This window comes from Scardinius erythrophthalmus, assembly GCF_964197995.2.
Source record: "Scardinius erythrophthalmus genome assembly, chromosome: 11".
Taxonomy (NCBI): domain Eukaryota; kingdom Metazoa; phylum Chordata; class Actinopteri; order Cypriniformes; family Leuciscidae; genus Scardinius; species Scardinius erythrophthalmus.
The window spans coordinates 43818934-43837077 of NC_138231.1; the positions used below are offsets into that span (position 1 = coordinate 43818934).

The 18144-nt window shown below is 42.9% G+C and overlaps 1 protein-coding gene across 9 annotated transcripts in view; it reads right to left on the reverse strand.

The window, feature by feature from the left end:
• epb41l2 (erythrocyte membrane protein band 4.1 like 2) overlaps nucleotides 1–18144 on the reverse strand; it is a 96291-nt gene that overhangs the window by 14774 nt on the left and 63373 nt on the right. For 5 of the 9 annotated variants that reach the window (XM_081377967.1, XM_081377969.1, XM_081377965.1 and 2 more), the window contains exons 12-16: nucleotides 17390–17562; nucleotides 9379–9482; nucleotides 5439–5513; nucleotides 5282–5317; nucleotides 2798–2956 (exon numbers count right to left, since the gene is read on the reverse strand). In XM_081377967.1, coding sequence (XP_081234093.1) covers nucleotides 2798–2956; nucleotides 5282–5317; nucleotides 5439–5513; nucleotides 9379–9482; nucleotides 17390–17562 — 547 coding nt within the window. Of the gene's footprint in view, nucleotides 1–2797; nucleotides 2957–4529; nucleotides 4590–5281; nucleotides 5318–5438; nucleotides 5514–9378; nucleotides 9483–17389; nucleotides 17563–18144 lie in introns of all 9 variants that reach the window. The other 4 variants (XM_081377963.1, XM_081377966.1, XM_081377970.1 and 1 more) reach the window with 3 other exon arrangements.

Sequence of the window (18144 nt, forward strand, 5' to 3'; positions counted from 1 at the left end):
CGCATAAGTGCAGCTTATAAAAGCATGATCATATAAATGTAATGCTAGTAGCCATAAATAAATGCGATAAATACTTTTAAAACATTTAAGTGCAAAAAATGTATCTTATGTGTTAACCCTTTAAATTTGATAGCAGAAACATATATATATATATATATATATATATATATATATATATATATATATATATATATATATATATATATATATTTATTTGGTATTGAAATAGGTATCTGCTATAGGTAGACAAGTAAAATAAATGTTTAAATCCCAAGAAATCAATCTTTTAGCTTATGCTGTTTTTTGAGTTGATGAGTAAACAAAACTTCACTAAACATCATTGGTAGCACGAGGACTGGATAGATCTGCCAGATCTGAGCATGAACTGGGTTTGTTTAAAGAGAAGGCAGAGAACACACAGCCGTGAGACAGCGAGCAGAAGCAGACGGAGAGACTCTACTGGCCTCTGCTGGAGGAGCAGTGGTACTGCAGGAGGCCGTCAGCCCCGAGAAGCACGCCTTGCTCAGAAAGAGAGAGGTGAGCTCCTCTTCCAAACTCTACAGGCGTCATGAAAACACACCGCAGGGACAGGGATGAGACGAGAGGGTGCGAGGACAAGAACACACACAGAAACAGAAGAAACAAGAGAGAGAGAGAGAGAAACACAAAAGCACTTGAGTGTGACTAGATCTACTAACATGCACACACACACACACACTACAGAAATGGCAGTAAAAGCATTTCAAAATGAACACAGACAGCATATGCAGAGAGGAGTGCTTCTAAACCACAGATTTAGAAAATCAAGAATGTCAAACGGGTGCAAATAAAATCACTCACATAAAACACGCATGTGAAAAAGTCTTTGGCAGGAGCTCATCATTTACATTGACTGATAAAAGCATGATTTAAAAACGCATACAAATAAACAGAAGGAGCTGAAAGAGACACAACGTGATTGAAAACTGCAACTGAGGTCAGCAAACCTAAACAAATGAGAGAAGCATTCTGCTGGAAAACACAAGAGTTCAGAAAACAACACAATATACATGAGCAGTGATGAAGAAACCAAAGGACAGAGAGAGCCATGAACGACAGAACTCAGAGAGCCGATGCACCGGTCAGACCGAGAGCTGCGCTGCCATTGGCCGGTGTAGAGGACAGGAGGAGTGTGTGCGGGAGACAGCTGGGATTATGAGGCGGCTTCTTAAATCTGCTTAGACTCGGTAAGACAATAGCACATCGTGACGTCAGGAGTGACAGGTGTTCGCACGCCGTCTCGCGCTGGGGGATGCGATCATCTACAGGATTTCATCAGGAGACCCTAATCATCTGCAGCTCTGCTCACACACACGCTTTAAAGGACAGGCTGGATTCGGTTAGGGTTAGGGAATGATTTGTGCAAATTCAGAATGATTTGATTCTGTATTTTGCATTCATAGGATTATGTAAATGCTTCTAATGTGTCTTAGGTAAAAACAAAAAAAAACTATCAAATTATTATTTATTTTTTTCTAAACAACTTGAAAGCAAGCACATTAAGGCGAGACACTACAGGTGAATAGGGTAACATTTTAAAATAATAGATATCACCATGAAACCTCCTCAGTTGATTACTTACACAAGTATATATATAAAAAAAATGTATTACAAGTTTTATAAATTTGTATGTTTGATTATGCAAATTATGCATTATCTCATTAAATATGCACGATTTTGCATATATTTTCGGTAGATAGATCTGAACATATGATAAAGCCAGGTGCAAAATAATTTTTTCATTTTGTTTACACACAAAAATTCAGAGGGATTTCAGCATATATGCTTTCATTACCTAGGAAATCAAAATATACCGAAAATAGATTTTCAACATTTTTTTTCATTAAAATGTCACATAAATCAGGCCAGAAATTATTTATTAACAAATCCCTCTGAGAATATCTTCAGAATACTGCCAAGTGTATAACTGGAGAGTTTGATGTACATAGGCTGAGATGTTTGTACTGGAGAATGACAAAAAACTAATTTTGAGAAAACGGCAGTTAAAGCGTTAAATAGCTCTAAATGAGATTTCGTCGTTAGCTTTAAATCCCCCTTTGGACATTCACGATTGGTTACTGAGAGAAAGGAAATGCCCATATTTGGGATAGCGTTGTGCAGGAGACTCAGAGCTTTACAACGACACCGGTCACGACAGACGTCAGTGAACAGACGGATCTTGGCGTGTCCTGTTGGAATGCTGACTTCCTGGTGAATTCGGGAGAAACTTACAGCCGCAAGTAAACAAAATGTAGTAAAATAAACATCGTAATGTATATTTTCAACGCTTTCTTTATAGCAGCTTGAAAGAACACATATCGAAGGAGTAAACTAGCCCAAAATCTCCAAACTGACCACTGCATGAAAATCAATGATTTGCCTGCCGTGTCTCGCCTTAAATGCATGTAAATGCAGGATACTTGCTATATAACAAAGTGCAATGTGCTGATAATATCTCAGAGCTGATCACACCTAGGAAAGTATCCTATATTCCAATTTTTGTAAATCCTTAAAGGCCGAAACAAGCGATTCACCACTGTTTCAAAATCGACGTATTGGCAGAATTTGTAATCGATGCATCTAGAAAATGATTTAATGGTTACACAACTAATTTACGAAGATAAAATTGTGAATATGTTCCCAACTGTCCCACCGTACAACAGAAACGCCCCCCAGTGACCCAGCGGAGGAGGAGAGCAGGAGGGGAAGGACAGCGAGGGCATGCCGGCGTCTGAACCCCGAGCAGAAGCACACGTACCCCTTGAGCCTGCAAGCGCAGGGTGGTGGCAGGGCTGCCCGTCAGCCGCTTGTCCCACTGACTGGGCCTGGGCTCGGGCGTAGCCTCCATAAAACTGCGCTTTAGCTCGCTAATGCTAGCCTGATGCTTCAATACATCCTCCTGGGTCTTATCCAAGTCCTGAAGGGCCCACCACACCAGGGAGAGGCAGGCAGAGGGAGGACAAAGGGACAACCAACAACCAGCACATTAGTCATGGAGAGACCTGAACCCCGTTAATAGTCCGACCTCACTGCTGTCGAGTCCTGAGCTCCGGCCAAACACCCGACAGGTCTGCAAGTGTACTTCAGCGCACTCATGATGACAGATCGGCTGATGTAGACAGCACATCTGGAACATCTTTAATAACTAACCACTAGGACAATCACATTGAAGTTATTTATATGGAATATTTCATTTGGAAAATGAGGTTGTGGGGGACAGAAGTACAGACTGTGAAGGCTGTGTGAATGAAACTTGGCTAATTCAAAATCATGTCACACCCATTATTTTTTTGGCTAACTATTTCGAACCACCGAAACAAACTCAAAACGAACTTTGTTTTGGACAGATTTCATTTAAAATTACATCACCCCCATTCATTCTTCAGTTTGAATGGGTGTGGCATAATTTCTATTGAAATCTGGCTAAAACAGACTTCGTTTCGTGGTTTGAAACAGATTGCCGTTGAAGACTTAACCAGGCCTTCACATGTTGTACATTGAATAGCCTATTGCTCTGACTGTACATCTATACCACACCAACTCATCTCCATTCACATCCAAATGAATAAGTAACAGCAGGAAGTCCTGAATAATATCAATCAAGTCTTCCACATTTGAAGGATGGATTAAATGGTCATATAATGAGGGTCAGGTGAGAGGTCAGAGGTCAGCGACTGTGGGGAGCAGTGAGGCAGGACTTGTTCAAATACTGAGGACTGGAGCGGTGCAGTGATTCACTGCCTCAATGCCAAAGACACACAACCAGATATCCACTGTGAGCGGGCGGCACACCCGGAGAACGCCACTTCAGTTAGAGTGCGCCATAATGAGAAAACACTCACTCTTATTCCAGTTTCATTTATAGAGAAAATTATGATGATGATGAGAAAATTTTGATTGAAACGGGGCACGGTTCGCATGAAAAATGGGTAATGTGCCCAAACTTTAGCCATTTTTCAAAATAATTTAATCTACTACTAGACAATGAATTCAGCTTTAAACTTTTAGGCCACACATTTCCTTGTAACCACAAACCAAATCCGCCTGTGTTTGGTGATCTGGCAAGTGATCATGGGTCGGGTGTCTTTAGCACTGACGGGGTCACCCCAGGATGAGTAACTTCATCTAGTTATAAGGTCAAATGTAAACAATCACCACAACCAAAGCAGAAAGCAACCTGTCTGGTTAGGGAAATACTATTAGTGTTGTTATGAAAACCATTCCCAAAAGACATACATACAATCACCACGCATCACGTACATTCAGTTCACCCGCAGACATGCGCCCAGTGTAGCATGCAGCCTATGCATGGGTGTACACACACACACACACACACACTAATGCATGCACACAAAGCCTGAGAGAGGAAGAGTGAGAGGCAGCCCAGGACAGTAGCCAGAGAGGGGACACAGGTCCTCCATCCATTATGCTTTTGCTCTTTCTTTTGTTTTCTTTAAAAAAATAAATAAATGTTTTGATCACATACGAACCTCCAACATTAAATTGCTATGTCTGACATATATATTTTCCCCCTGCACTCTCAACTTGCTCTGTGGATTAAAAATGAGAACACATTTCAACAAAACGGAAATGAACAGATGGTAATGAACTTGAGTCTTAAATCTGGATGAACATCAGAAAATGTTCTGTAATGGAAAATGATTACGGTACATGTACGGAAGGCTCCAAAAGGCTGAGAGCACCCGTGAAAATGCTCATTTTTATCATCGAATACCATTTTCATTACAAATTATATTATTAGCATATCAATTTGAGTGAAATGTTGAATTGAAAACGGCATCAACTGGATCTTGAATCTCAGATGTGCTCTCAGACTTTCTTGCTCCAGTTTGGTTCATGTACGACACTTCAGATTTCCTGCATGTTGATTTGTATCAGGGTTATTTGAAGTTTAACCAACCAACAGGAAAATCAACATTTGATTATGATTACAAGTCATCAAACAAGCACTGCTTAGCCAATCAATCAGCAAATCCATGGCCTTTTGATCACGTGATTTGTGCCTCATTTGCAATCGAAATAAACACAAACGTCACATTACAGAAAAAGCACAGGAAAACCAGAACAAAAGCAAATAAAAAACCACCAACCATCAGCACAGCAAAGAAAGCAAAGATTTCACATCAAACAACCATGATGCAAGAACCCCATCACTTTCATTTGGACATTAAAAAATAAAAGACACTGAATTACAGCAATCTGCATTTTAAAAGTGAAAGACCTTTTTCTCAGGAGCGCCAGTGCCACCTTTATCCGTCTGTTTATGCCATCAGAGATAAAAGATGAAGATTAGTTCAAAACATGTCCTACAATACCTTTGGATTGTGCGCTAATTATATGAATATGATTACAGATGCATGCTGGGAAGGTTAGCAGACCTCAATGGCCGATTCATGGGTGACGGATGTGGCCACGTCCGTGTCTGGCTTCTCCACGACCTCCACCTGTGGACTCTAATTGGTGGAATAATGGACAAAATTGTCGGAAAGGTGAAATGGATGATGGGAAGGCCTGAATCCCCAATCAAAGCGCACACAGGGTGTGTGACGTCATTAGGAGCGATGTAGTGCCTATTCTGCTTTTCCGACTTTTTATTAACCTTATAAAACACCTGAAGGACTATGATGAATTCTCAGCTAAGAAGTTGATCCAAAAGCGTATAAATCTGAAGTTAAGTATAAGATTCGAGCTGGTCGAGTGATTCGGTTTCAGGTCTAATAAACGCGGGGAGTTTTGAGACAGGATGTGGACTATAAATAGGTTCCCACTGGAATGTGGCTACAAGCTGCGAGCAGGAACATATTCTGCATTTTACACTAAAAATCTGGCACTGGAAGGGGGAGCGGGACAGAGAGAGGAGCTACAGGACGGGGGGAGGTAGCAGACGGTAGCAGACATGTGCCGATCTGTCAAGTTTTGGTAGTAAAATCAATGGCTTTAGGGAATTCTGGGAGGTCATAAGTCGTCAGGATTCGATTCTTTAGGTTGGGAACCACATTCGAGTCCGTTTGGGTCTGGTTCATACGGACTCCAGCACAGCGGGACAGAGAGAAGAGCTACAGGACGGGGGGAAACAGCAACAAAATGCACACGGTAGCATTTCAGGAGGGCGGCAGACATGAGAAAGGAACGGGGGAGGTTAGGGGTCGGATTAGGCGGCGGGGTCACACTGCATCTCCTCTGAAGAGGTGGTCTCGGCCATGGCCTCCGCCGGCCTGAAGTGAGCCAGCGCTTTGGGCTCCAGGTAGCAGAGGGACATGGCCAGAGGCAGCGCCAGCAGCAGAGACAGCACCAGCGACTGGCAGGCGGAGAGGAAGACGGCGAAGATGAGGAGGAAGGAGGGCAGGAGGGCGGGGGACGAGAGGGCCAGGTCCTCGGGAAGACCCTCACAGAGCCGGAGCAGGGACACACCCAGCCGGGGCGGGGGGTCCTCGGACCCCGACACACACTCCACGGGCGAGGATGACAGGGCTTTAGATGAAGCCTCTCCGTCTAAGGAGACACCGCTGGAGCCGTCGGGCACCCAGGTCAAAGGGTCAGGGTCGGGCTCGAGGTGAAGGTCGGGCTCGTCCTCGGAGATGTCGGACAGGACGTCCAGCTCGGAGATGGTGTCGAGGGTGGGTGGGAGTGAGGAGAGGGTGGAGGAGGACGGGGAGAATGGGAACATGAAGAGAGACTGCATGAGTGCACGGACATGAAACGGGAATGTGCGTGGTGAAAAAGAGAGAGCAAGAACACATGGTGGAATGCGCAGGGAAAGAGAAAGGGAGAGAGAAACACAACATTAGTCAGTGAGCCGAGTCGAGGTCAGGTCAGCAGTGACTGGGTGTGAGGGACGACACATTAGGAGAGACTTGGGGTGTGTGTGGGTGTGTGTGTGTGAGGGTGGGCAAGCATTAGACAACATCACAGCTAAAGCTGGCAGTGTTGGGGCAGAAGCTCAGGGGAGGAGAGGAGGGCGTTTCACACCAGGCTGAGGAGTTCGCTTCAGGTCACTACTCGGTACGGCCTGTTGGTTTAAAAGCAATCCGGGCTAACGTGTGAAAGTTATTGGCTATTTATGGTCTTTTGTTTTAGTTAAACAGTTAATATTCAGAATATTATTGATTTAACTGCACTGCCACCATCAGATAACAAAATGTGAACTGAACTGAGCTGGATAATGACATTTGCACTGTTTTTTTAACCGAACTGAATCAACACTGAACTGACTTCTGTAGAGCTGCTTTATAATTATGAACTTGTTTCATTACATTGAACTGACTTGATCTGAATATAATAACAAAAAAAAAAACATTGATGAATTTTAAAACAATGCTTAATGTAATAAAGTAATACATAATGATATTTTTTCTGTTAATTATTGTGAAGCTAGTTTGAATGAATGTGTATTTTATAAAACGCTATATAAATTGTCTCCAAACAACGGCCATTATTGAGCATTTGATGCATATTTTGCTGATCTGTGTCAAGTTTTGGTAATAAAATCAATGGCTTTAGGGAATTCTGGGAGGTTATAAGTCGTCAGGATTTAATTGTTTAGGTTGAGAACCACATTCGAGTCCATTTGGGTCTGGTTCATACGGACTCCAGCACAGTGCAGTCGGTATAAAAGTAATCTGGCTTCATTTTAAAGGGTGAACTGCAGAATATTTCTGATCATGTGATTTTCAAAGGTAAGTAGAACATGCTCATTCTTTGCATCTTATGCTATACATCCGTGGCAGACTGACGCTTTGGGAGTTTTTTTGTTTGGTAGTGAAACCCAATAAGTCATTACCTGGCTACTAGGGGTGGAACGGTACATGTATTCGTATTGAACCGAAACGGTGTTCAATGCTGGAATATGTTGTGTGTGTGTGTGTGTGAGAGAGAGAGAGAGAGAGAGAGAGAGAGAGAGAGAGAGAGAGAGAGAGAGAGAGAGAGGGAGAGAGAGAGAGGAAGAGATGCAGGCGCGATCGAATAGTCGCAAAGTGTTATATTGTGTGTGTGTGTGTGTGTGTGTGTGTGTGTGTGTGTGTGTGTGTGTGTGTGTGAGAAAGGCGCGGGCGCGATCGAACAGTGGAAACATACTCCGTCATTTTGTTTATACAGGACATCATTCAAACTGCAAAGTGTTTAAGTTACTGTTAATTAAAATTTGAAGGAAAACAAATATATTAATCTGAAATGTAGCAAATTAATTTTCAATTCATTCAGGTACAATTACCAAACATATCTCAAGGTCTTTTTGTCTTTTTATCAATTTATTTAATAAACTAATTATATAAAACTATTGTCAGTGCACTACAAATAAACTGGTTCTATGCCTTTACTTTATTAATAAAACTTATTTAAAAAATACAAGGCTTAAGTGATTTATTTTGCTTTGGTGGTCCAGCCTGAGACATGCACAAGCCTGCTGTATTTCTGTTTTGCTTTTCCCTCCACTGTACCGAACTCGTACCGAACCTGATGTCTGAACCCAACCGTGACTTCTGTGTACCGTTCCACCCCTGCTTGCTACACTGGTAAACTGCGGCCGCTAACGCTCACGGCGGGGTTCACGAGGACGGCGTGATCGAGAGGTGAGGGCAGAGAGTGAACTCTGGCTCAGACCGAGTGTGAAAACACCCTGAGAAACACACAGAGGCATCTGTCGGGACTCAATCAGGGGTGGTCCTACATCATTATAATGAACAGGCCGGTGACGGGACGGGGGGTGGAATGTCGTTCGCCATGGAAACAGGCAATATCTGGCTGGATAACTCGGTTATTGTCACAAAGACGGTTTGTGGGCCGTTAGACAGACAGGATGAAGTTCTCAAAGCACTTCCATCCTCCATTGGTGTTCGTGTAGGGTGTCTGTGAAAGACTGCCTTCATGTCAGAGCTGTAGGTTACGGCAGGAATGCCAGCGCTCCTTCAGGGCTCGCGGACCGCATGAATACAGGCCTTTGACGGACAGGGAAATGTCACGTCTGGGAGACGGACAGTCGGGTCAGCTGGGGATAGAGGTCCCTCCGGGTACTGGACTCAGCAGAGTGAGCCGTGTGTGTGTGCGTTTCCAAACACTAGTGGATCCGAATGTATTAACATTTAACTAGCATGATTCAAGGGTTAGCTTGAGTTATCACAACCAATCCAATCAAACCAGAACCAATATTCTCATTTCAAATATATGAAATCATTGGGAAAGGGGGACACCCATTTTCATAAAACACTCGTTGTTGAAGTACGAGTGTGAAACATCTGAGACGGGGTAATCAGCAGTTGTTACTGAGGGCACAGCTCCTGTAAGTCTGAGGCCTGTGATGAAGATCATAGAGGTGTTTCTCACCTTGGAGTCGGAGTTGAGCTCCAGGGCCGGTCCGTTCTCCCCAGCGCCGGCGGTCAGAGCAGAGTCCACAGCGTGACTGTAATCGCTCACGTTCACCATAGGAGCTGCCGCCACACACACACACACACACACACACACACACACACACACACACACACACACACACACACACACACACACACACACAAACACATACTGTTGGCCCAGCAGTTCATATCTTTACCCACCTTACACACGTTCATATTTTTAAACAGTGCTGTCTGAGACCACACAGGAAATCTGAGACTTATTTTTTAAACCTGGAAATTAAAGTTTGTAGGATTTTTGAGGAGGGGAAAAAAAACATTTATAATGAGACTGTGCACTATTTCCAAGTGACTACTCAAATGTCTCAAATTCATGTTAAATTTTCAATTCAACCTTTCCCTCAAATTGGTGTGCTGATAATAAACTTGGGTCACACTTGATATTAAGTGTCTTTAACTAGGCAACTAGGTTAAAAAATAATTGGCAGGTAGAATATACTTATTGTGTTGATGTTGTATTGTAAAACCCTTTGTAATGCTGCTATTGAGGTGGATGCGGGTAAGATGGGTCAGGTTCGGTGGGATGGGTAGGTTTAAGGGTGGGTTAAGGAGTAAAGGAAGGGTCAACAGTGTATAGTACAATTCAAAAACATGTACACAATAACTGCACTGTATAAATGATTCATTTAAATGTTAGTACATGGTAGTTAAAGACACTTAATATAAAGGGATACCAAATTTTGTATTCAAATAAAAAGAAACACTTGGTGGTCTCAGACTTTTGGACTGTATGCCTAAATATTGATATCTTTCATTAAACATCAGGTGTATTCGAATTCATATACATAATTCATATTCATATTTATTAAAAGCAAATTCATGAACACTTCAGATAGAACAGGATGGCATATGTTGTATATGTATATCTTATTTTGCAGTAAGCAGTGATTGCCCATGGAGTGCATGCAGAAGTGCAACCAGATTTTGCCATAATATGTAGTGTACTAACGAGAGCACACTATGAAGACTGAGGGCGTTTCACACATGCCTCCTCTGAAGCGCTGGTGTCTGAACCTGCTGCGTTTTCTCCCTTAGTTCGGCTGGTTTAGGAATATATGAACACTGCAATCGCACCAGAACAATCGCTCTGAGATCGCCTGAACGAGGTGGTCTCGGTCCGATTGAAAACCAACCCTGGGCCGGTGAGAAAGCAATCTGACCCAAAGGACCAAAAAATAAATAAATAAAAAGCGCTATCATAATTCATAACGGGAAATGTGTTGTATAAAAGTTTGTGTGGTTCAAATCCAGAGAGCTCCTCTTTATCTTAAAGATTTTCTCGTTGTGCTTGTATAATTTGGTTGGGCTGAATTTTGTGGGATGAATTGAGTGTCGGTGTCCTGATGCTCTCGTCAGTCATGCTAGTTTGTGTTTGCAGCTTCAGGGCCATCTGAATCAGGGCGCTTTTTCCAATGTTCGTTTCATGGCTTTGAAGAGCTTTAAAATTCTAAGAGTTGGGGTCACTCATTTTTAGATGCTTCTACTCCAGTTCCATTTACTACAAAAAAACATGATAGTACTGATTACATAGTATGCTAGCATTTCCTTTTCGAGCTGGGACTCTAAAACCCCTGATAGTCCAGTCATTTTAAGCCAGAATGGGGGTCAACCTTGAACAAATTGCAACAGAAGCAAACTCAACTGATTTTGTATCCTCAATATGTCCTGAGTAAGGAACAAAAAGCCCTGAAGAATCCCATTAGGGGAAAGTTTAGAAAAAGACCAAAACTGAAAAAAGATTAATACATAGAGGCAGGAAGAAGTACTTTAGAAACCAGCCTTTATTAATTATTAAGAGATGGGTTTGGGTCTGTGGGACTGTTTCTGGGGGACGAGTCTGAGGGAAGAACAGGAGACAATGGTAAGAAGAATGCAGAAGACAAAAGGTAGGCAAAATAAAAAGCGAATCCCCAGAAACTGTCCCACAGACCCAAACCCGTCTCTGCAATAATAATTAATAAAGGCTGGTTTCTAAAGTACTTCTTCCTGCCTCTGTGTATTAATGCTCATGGGTAGCCGTAACGGGTTCATTCAGACCTTAACATTAAGTATTTTACTGTTATGTGTCAACAAGACATTTTCACCTGTCTAATGGCTATACCCAATGTTTAGATCTGTTGTGGTATTTATGCAAATTAGCACATACGTAATTAGATTATGCACCGTTTGTCCATGTTAACAAACAATTTAAAAAAACTTGTAATACATTTTTTTGTCTTGATGTAAGTAATCAACTCAGTAATTTTCATGGTGATATCTAAAGGTTAAAACTTTTACCCAATTCACGTAAGAGAAAGAATGAATAGGCGTAAGAATAGACTATATTTGGGTCTTTCGAAACTTTCCCCTAATGGGATTCTTCTGGGCTTTTTTTTCCTTACTCAGGACATATTGAGGATACCAAATCAGTTGAGTTTGCTTCTGTTGCAATTTGTTCAACCTTTTTTCATACAATGACTGGACTATGAGGTCAAATGCCATTTACATCCATAGACGCCAATCCACGCAACTCCTACAACGCAAACCGGATTCGGACCTGGAGGAGCACTACACACTTCTGCAAATAGAGTATTTCTCAGTGCGCTGCTCTCCGTCAGGACGAGGTGAATGATGAATGCGACAGCATAGAGGAGCATCAGCATCGGCATGACCTGGTTTGAGCTGTGGGAAAGTAGGCTAATGTGGCCAGTGCTGCTGGGACGTCCATGCCATCATGTGTCTCTGTGACGGCGGCAGATCTGGGGCACTGGCAGCGCCTCACGCGTCCACCAGGGGGCGATCGCTGCGCTATTAAAACCAACCAGCCCGTGACAGAGGCAGGATTCCCAGCAGCAAGAGGAAAAATGGGGTCATTTTAAAGGAGAGGAGCTGGGAAAGCAGATTCTCTGAAGCTTTCATACCGAGTTGATGCATGCGTGTGCGTCCTGCACAGGGATGATGTGTTCTGTGTGATATAATGGATTATTGAGTGTCAGTCGTATGAGAGATGCATAATTCAGCACGTCTGAGAGCGCCACTGCCGGAGGGCGTTTACACACTGGCCTCTGAACACGTGAACGCTGGAGCAGACGCACCACGCCACTACTCATCCTCAGAGTTAGAGAACACCTCGGATGCTGTGTTCTCCCATCATGCCACAGAAAAGCAGCTTCAGTGTTCAAAGCTTTGGGTTTGGAATGACAAGAGGGAGAGGAATCCATGACAGAACTTGTTTTGCATGATGAGACGCATGAGCTGGGCAACGATTGATGACACGTTCATGTTTACATAATGTATGTGTGTGTACTCTGTATAAATATTTTGTATATATATATATATATATATATATATATATATATATATATATATATATATATATATATAAATAAAAATACACACTCATGCATGTATATATTTAAGAAAAATATGTAATTTAATATTAAATATTTATATTTCTATATTTATATAAATATACACAGCACACACACATATATTATATAAACACAAACTTTTATTTTTGACGCGATTAATCGCTGCCCAGCTCAAAAAAAAAGTAAAAAAAAAGTAAATTTTAACAGTCCAGAAGGTCTAAAGTGTGAAGCTCATATTTTATTAAATACATTAAAAATATGATGATGATGATGATGATGTCATGAGCTTCATCAGCCTGACGCTGATGGTTTCTGTGCAGGATCAGAGCTCTCTGCCTATAAAACCCTCATTTCCTCCCGCACACACACACACACACACAACACACACACACTGAGCTCATCTCTCCTGCTCGCTCCACAGACAGGAAACAGATGTTCCTCATTTCCTGTGTCTGCGCAGAGAGCCGGGACAATGTGGCTTCATCCATCCACAACAACACAACACAAGATCTCCGCTCGGTGGAAAACATATAAACGACAGCGATGGACAAACCGCAGAAAAACAAATCTGGGTTCATTGATGAAATCCTGATAAACGAGAGATGAACGAGCGAGCGTAATGAAGCCCCGTTCACACGTGCAGTGATTTACTGGCCTGACCTCCAGCTAACTCGTCTGGTTTGAAGGATGTTTAGACTGGAAAACAAGTCAGAAGTCACAGTGATGTTGATAAAACACTGTAGGTATAGGCGGATCTTTTGTGGCGTCATTGTTTATGTTTGCCGCGTTGCATCATGGGAATCGTGTGGCAGAAAACACCGCTAGATACATGTAAATTGATTGTTTTGCACGTTTGGAGGAGGATTTAGAGAAGAGGATGGTTCACTCTTGCTGTGTGGTCGATTGTACGGCTCGTTGGGGGCCTGATAAAAAGTTTTCTCGAATTCCCTCCGAAAAGGATCGTGAAAAACGAAAGAAATGGTTGTGTGCAATTAGGCGATTGAACCTGGACGCTCCGAAGCCTGGATTCCTAACGTTACTGATCGAGTTTGTGAGGCTCATTTTGTTCATGGTAGGCCTAAGTCTTAGTGACTATGTATTTATAGAAGATTGAATAAAATAAAAAATAATAAAACTGAGTCAAATCAACCGAGTCATATGTTTTCGCGTTCTGATTCAGGTGTCCCAAACCGCGATCCACAGCACCCAGACTACCGTATTTTCCGCACTATAAGCAGAGGCGCACCTTCAATGAATGGCCATTTTTATAACTGTTTTCATATATAGGGCACACCGGATTATAAGGCGCATAGAATAGAAGATAACGTTACTGCTGTCAAACGTTTGACTGGGTTTGCGTTATGCAGTGGTCACCAACCTTTTCAAGCCTATAAGATCGCACCCAAGTCCAAATGTAAACCAAGATCTTCCACTTGCAAAAAAATATGAAAAAACAAGTGGCTGAGCTGTAAAACCTTGTTTATACTCGACGCGTCCGCATGAGCGCGAAGGTAATAAAAAAACTAGTAATATCCGTCTGCTTGGGCAGATTCGGCTTAACAGCGCGCGCGCCTCCGCATCCGCAGATGCACGACTTTGAGCCGAATCTGCCCGAGCAGACGGATATTAGTACATCTCATCATCACCCAGTTTGCGCGTCTAAATCAGTTGTATGGTCTGGTGTTCAGTCTAAAACAAAACAGTTGCGTCAAGTATAAATGCCTCGTCTGTTTGGGGAGCTGCACGCACAGTCAGCGGAGATCTCATATGGGCTTTGAATAACTTCGATTTTGTCACCAATACAAATTTTGAGCTTCTCTCCAAACCTCCTCCGGTCTTCAGATGTTAAAGTGCTTATATATTGTGGATTTTGCCCGCTAACTCTCTTGAAAGTGCTCGTCGCGTCTTTACAGCCCGCAATACTGTTTGATTTGTTGCCACACAACCACTCGCGCATGCGTACAAAGATGTCAACAAAGATCCTCCTATAGAGTGTGTGTGCGTGAACTGCAGCGGTGCATCATGTGACCCTCACTCTCACTCGCTTCAGGGACAACAGGAGAGGCGTACACCTGTGTCTGACCTCTACTGCACTGCATCACTGCTCATTTGCATAAAGGCAAACTTTGACGAGCGCTGTCACTCATGTCGCACGGTATTGCATCAGAAAAAAAAAAAAAGTTTCTTAGTTTTTTTTTTTTTGCGCACTCGGAAAAGATTTGCTTCACGTTTGGATGGAAACGCAGCGAGTGTGAACGTCACTCTACATATGAGCCATAAACACCACAGGCATTCATTTAATAAAGCCACTGTAGACATTTGCAAATGATTTTCAGCCGTCAGTGAGCTGTGTATCTCGGTGGGGTCTTTCCACTGACTTCCAGTGTTTTAATACTGAGCTAGTCAAGTTTTCTATCCTCCAAACCCTCACAGAAACAGGCGAAGCCCACAATGTAGCCGATTTAAGTTTTTACTATCCAAGTGGGGACATTTGAACCCCAGAATGTGTGTTACTTTTGTGTGTACACACACACACACACACACACACACACACACACACACACACACACACAGTGCTAGAGCAGACCTCAGATGACTGGCCTCATTTACCACTGGGAGATTTCCTGCAGATAACGAGTTCATAACCTGGAAGTCCACAAGAGTTCAGTGATAAACACGCGGCTTCTCGCCCGTCACGCTTGTGTTCAGCTCCTCTGATGGAGCGCCGATGAGATCTGGGCTCTGCCTCAGTGCGTTTGTAAGTCCCGACACGATAAGACTTCCTGTGCGCGCGTGTGTGTGTGTGTGTGTGTGTGTGAGGGCAGTGACGGATGCCTGAGCGCTCAACATCACATGCTCATAAGCCATTCACACACAAACACAGATCATTTCCACACCTGGCTTTGACCAAGAGTATTTACAATAGGGAAACATTGAATATCAGCAATATTACTGCAATAATTCTGCTGACAATATAAAATTAGGGAATATTGTGTATATCATGATAAAGTTTAGCAAAGTCACTCTGCTTTATCTGACGAGTGGCGGCTGCTTTCAAACGCTGCCGTGTGTGTGTGTGTGCTCTGTGTAGAGTCTCCCAATCACAGACATGCCAGCTGAACGCTGAACACGGTGTCCAATCAGAAGAGCTTAAAGGGATAGTTCACCCAAAAATGAAAACTGCCCCATGATTTACTCAGCCTCGTCTGCCGGAAGCTAGTTATTTTACTTTATAAAGTTTTAAATCTGGATATTTTTCCTTCACAAACGCATGGCTTTGCTTCAGAAGGCCTTTATTAACCCCGGAGCCGGAGCACTTTAATCATGGATAGATGCACTCTGATGCACTTCAAAACATAAACCGGCCATTATTCACTGCCCTTATAATGCTGCGTTCACACCAAACGCGAATAGAGCGTCAAATTCGCGTCTAGTTGGACGCTTCAACATTTTGAATCCATTAGCACGTCCAGAGCGAAATTGATGCGCGTAAAAAGCAAAAGTTTGAAGCGAAATTGGCGCTTTTTTCCCTCAGACAACACCGCCCAGACACGAACTATGTTCTAATACACTAAAGTATGTTGGCTGTCTTTACATTAGAATAATAATGTTTCATATAATCTAGATTTATATATGGAATAAATAGTATTCAAATACAAAAGTAATCAATACATAGTAATCAATACAAAATGAATGTCTCATATATTGAAATCAAGTTTTTATGTGATAAAAGATTTGCTTTGTTGTGCCACACCAGGCATTAGTCATATTACAAAAATAATGTATTGAGGCCAAACATATAAAATAAGTTATTGAGGCCAAACATAAAATAACATTATAAACTGAAAAGCGGGACTGCCCCCGTTTATCACATCACTTCACCATGTGACGGCAGCAAGCAGGCTCCTGATTGGTTAACATGGTGCGAACTGACGCCAAAGTTCAGATTTTTCAACTCGGGCGTCAGACACAAATTCGTGTCAAACTCGTGAATGCACAAAAAGCACCAAATAAAATCATTCGTGGGTAACGCGCCAGATGGTCAATTCGCGCGAACTGGATGCGCAAATGAGGCGAATTCGCGTCCACCGCGCCGCAGGACCTCCAGACGTGCGCAAACGTGCTGATGTACATTGACTTAACATGTAAACACTCGCGCCAGACGCTCTATTCGCGTTCAGTGTGAACGCAGCATAAAGCTTTGGAAGAGCCATGATATTTTTTAATATAACTCTGATTGTGTTCGTCTGAAAGAAGCAAGTCATTTACATCTAGGATGACTTCAGGGCGAGTAAATCATGGGCTAATTTTAATTTTTGGGTGAACTATCCCTTTAAGTTAGTCAGTGGCACATCCGCTCATTCAGCACACTTCTGCTCTACAAGTGTAAACACTATTTGAATATGAGATTGATTGTGAAGTGTAGACTGATTTAAACTGGTGATTTCACTGAACCCCACAGCGACGGGCGGCTTCTGAGATCACTGACGATCAGGGACGGGCGTCTCTTCAGCTAGAAATAAGAGGAAGTGTTACTGTGACACACACACACACAGAGCACATGCAGAGCGGTACCTCCGTCGAGACTGCGCGAGATGCGTTTGCTGGAGGTGCGCTGGAAGTAGGGCGCGGGCCGGTCGATGAGGGAGCTGGCCTGTCGCGTCTGCGCCTGCGTTCGCCCGCTGTAGCGAAACTTAGAGCCCAGGGTCAGGAACTTGCTCTTCGTGGGGTTTTCAGGAGACATCAGCCTGTGAACAGAGCAGTGAACAACAGCGCTCAGAGGACACACTACACACACACACACACACACACACCAACAGTGCTCAGATGTCAAAGCATTTGCTCTTTCTCTCCAAAACACACATCTGTGACGTGTTGTAGGGATGGCCATTTTTGTTCATTTCTCATTTCAATCATTGACAGGTCTCAGAAAGCGAGCACTCGAGTGGTTATGTGCAGGGGGCGTGTCCGTCATTACAATGAAAATATTTGAAGACTGTTACAATAATTAAGTTTGACAAATAAAAACATGTCCATGAAAACATAACTGCTAGATTATTAACATCAACGTTATGGAAAAAGAAACATCTAGAAGGAATAGCGGCTTGAGGTGAAGCTGTTCTGACTAAACAGAAGAAATAAACCAGGCTTAACGCTAACCAATCAGACCTCAGGATCCGCCCCCAATGCCGCAATAACCAATCAGAAAAAGAGAGAAATGTTTTTTGGGCGATCATCGTTTTCACGATGGATCGTCGCCATCACGTACGAGTCCTCAAGCGCTCGTGCCCATCCCTGATCTACTGCTGACATTACACCACAGAAGCAAG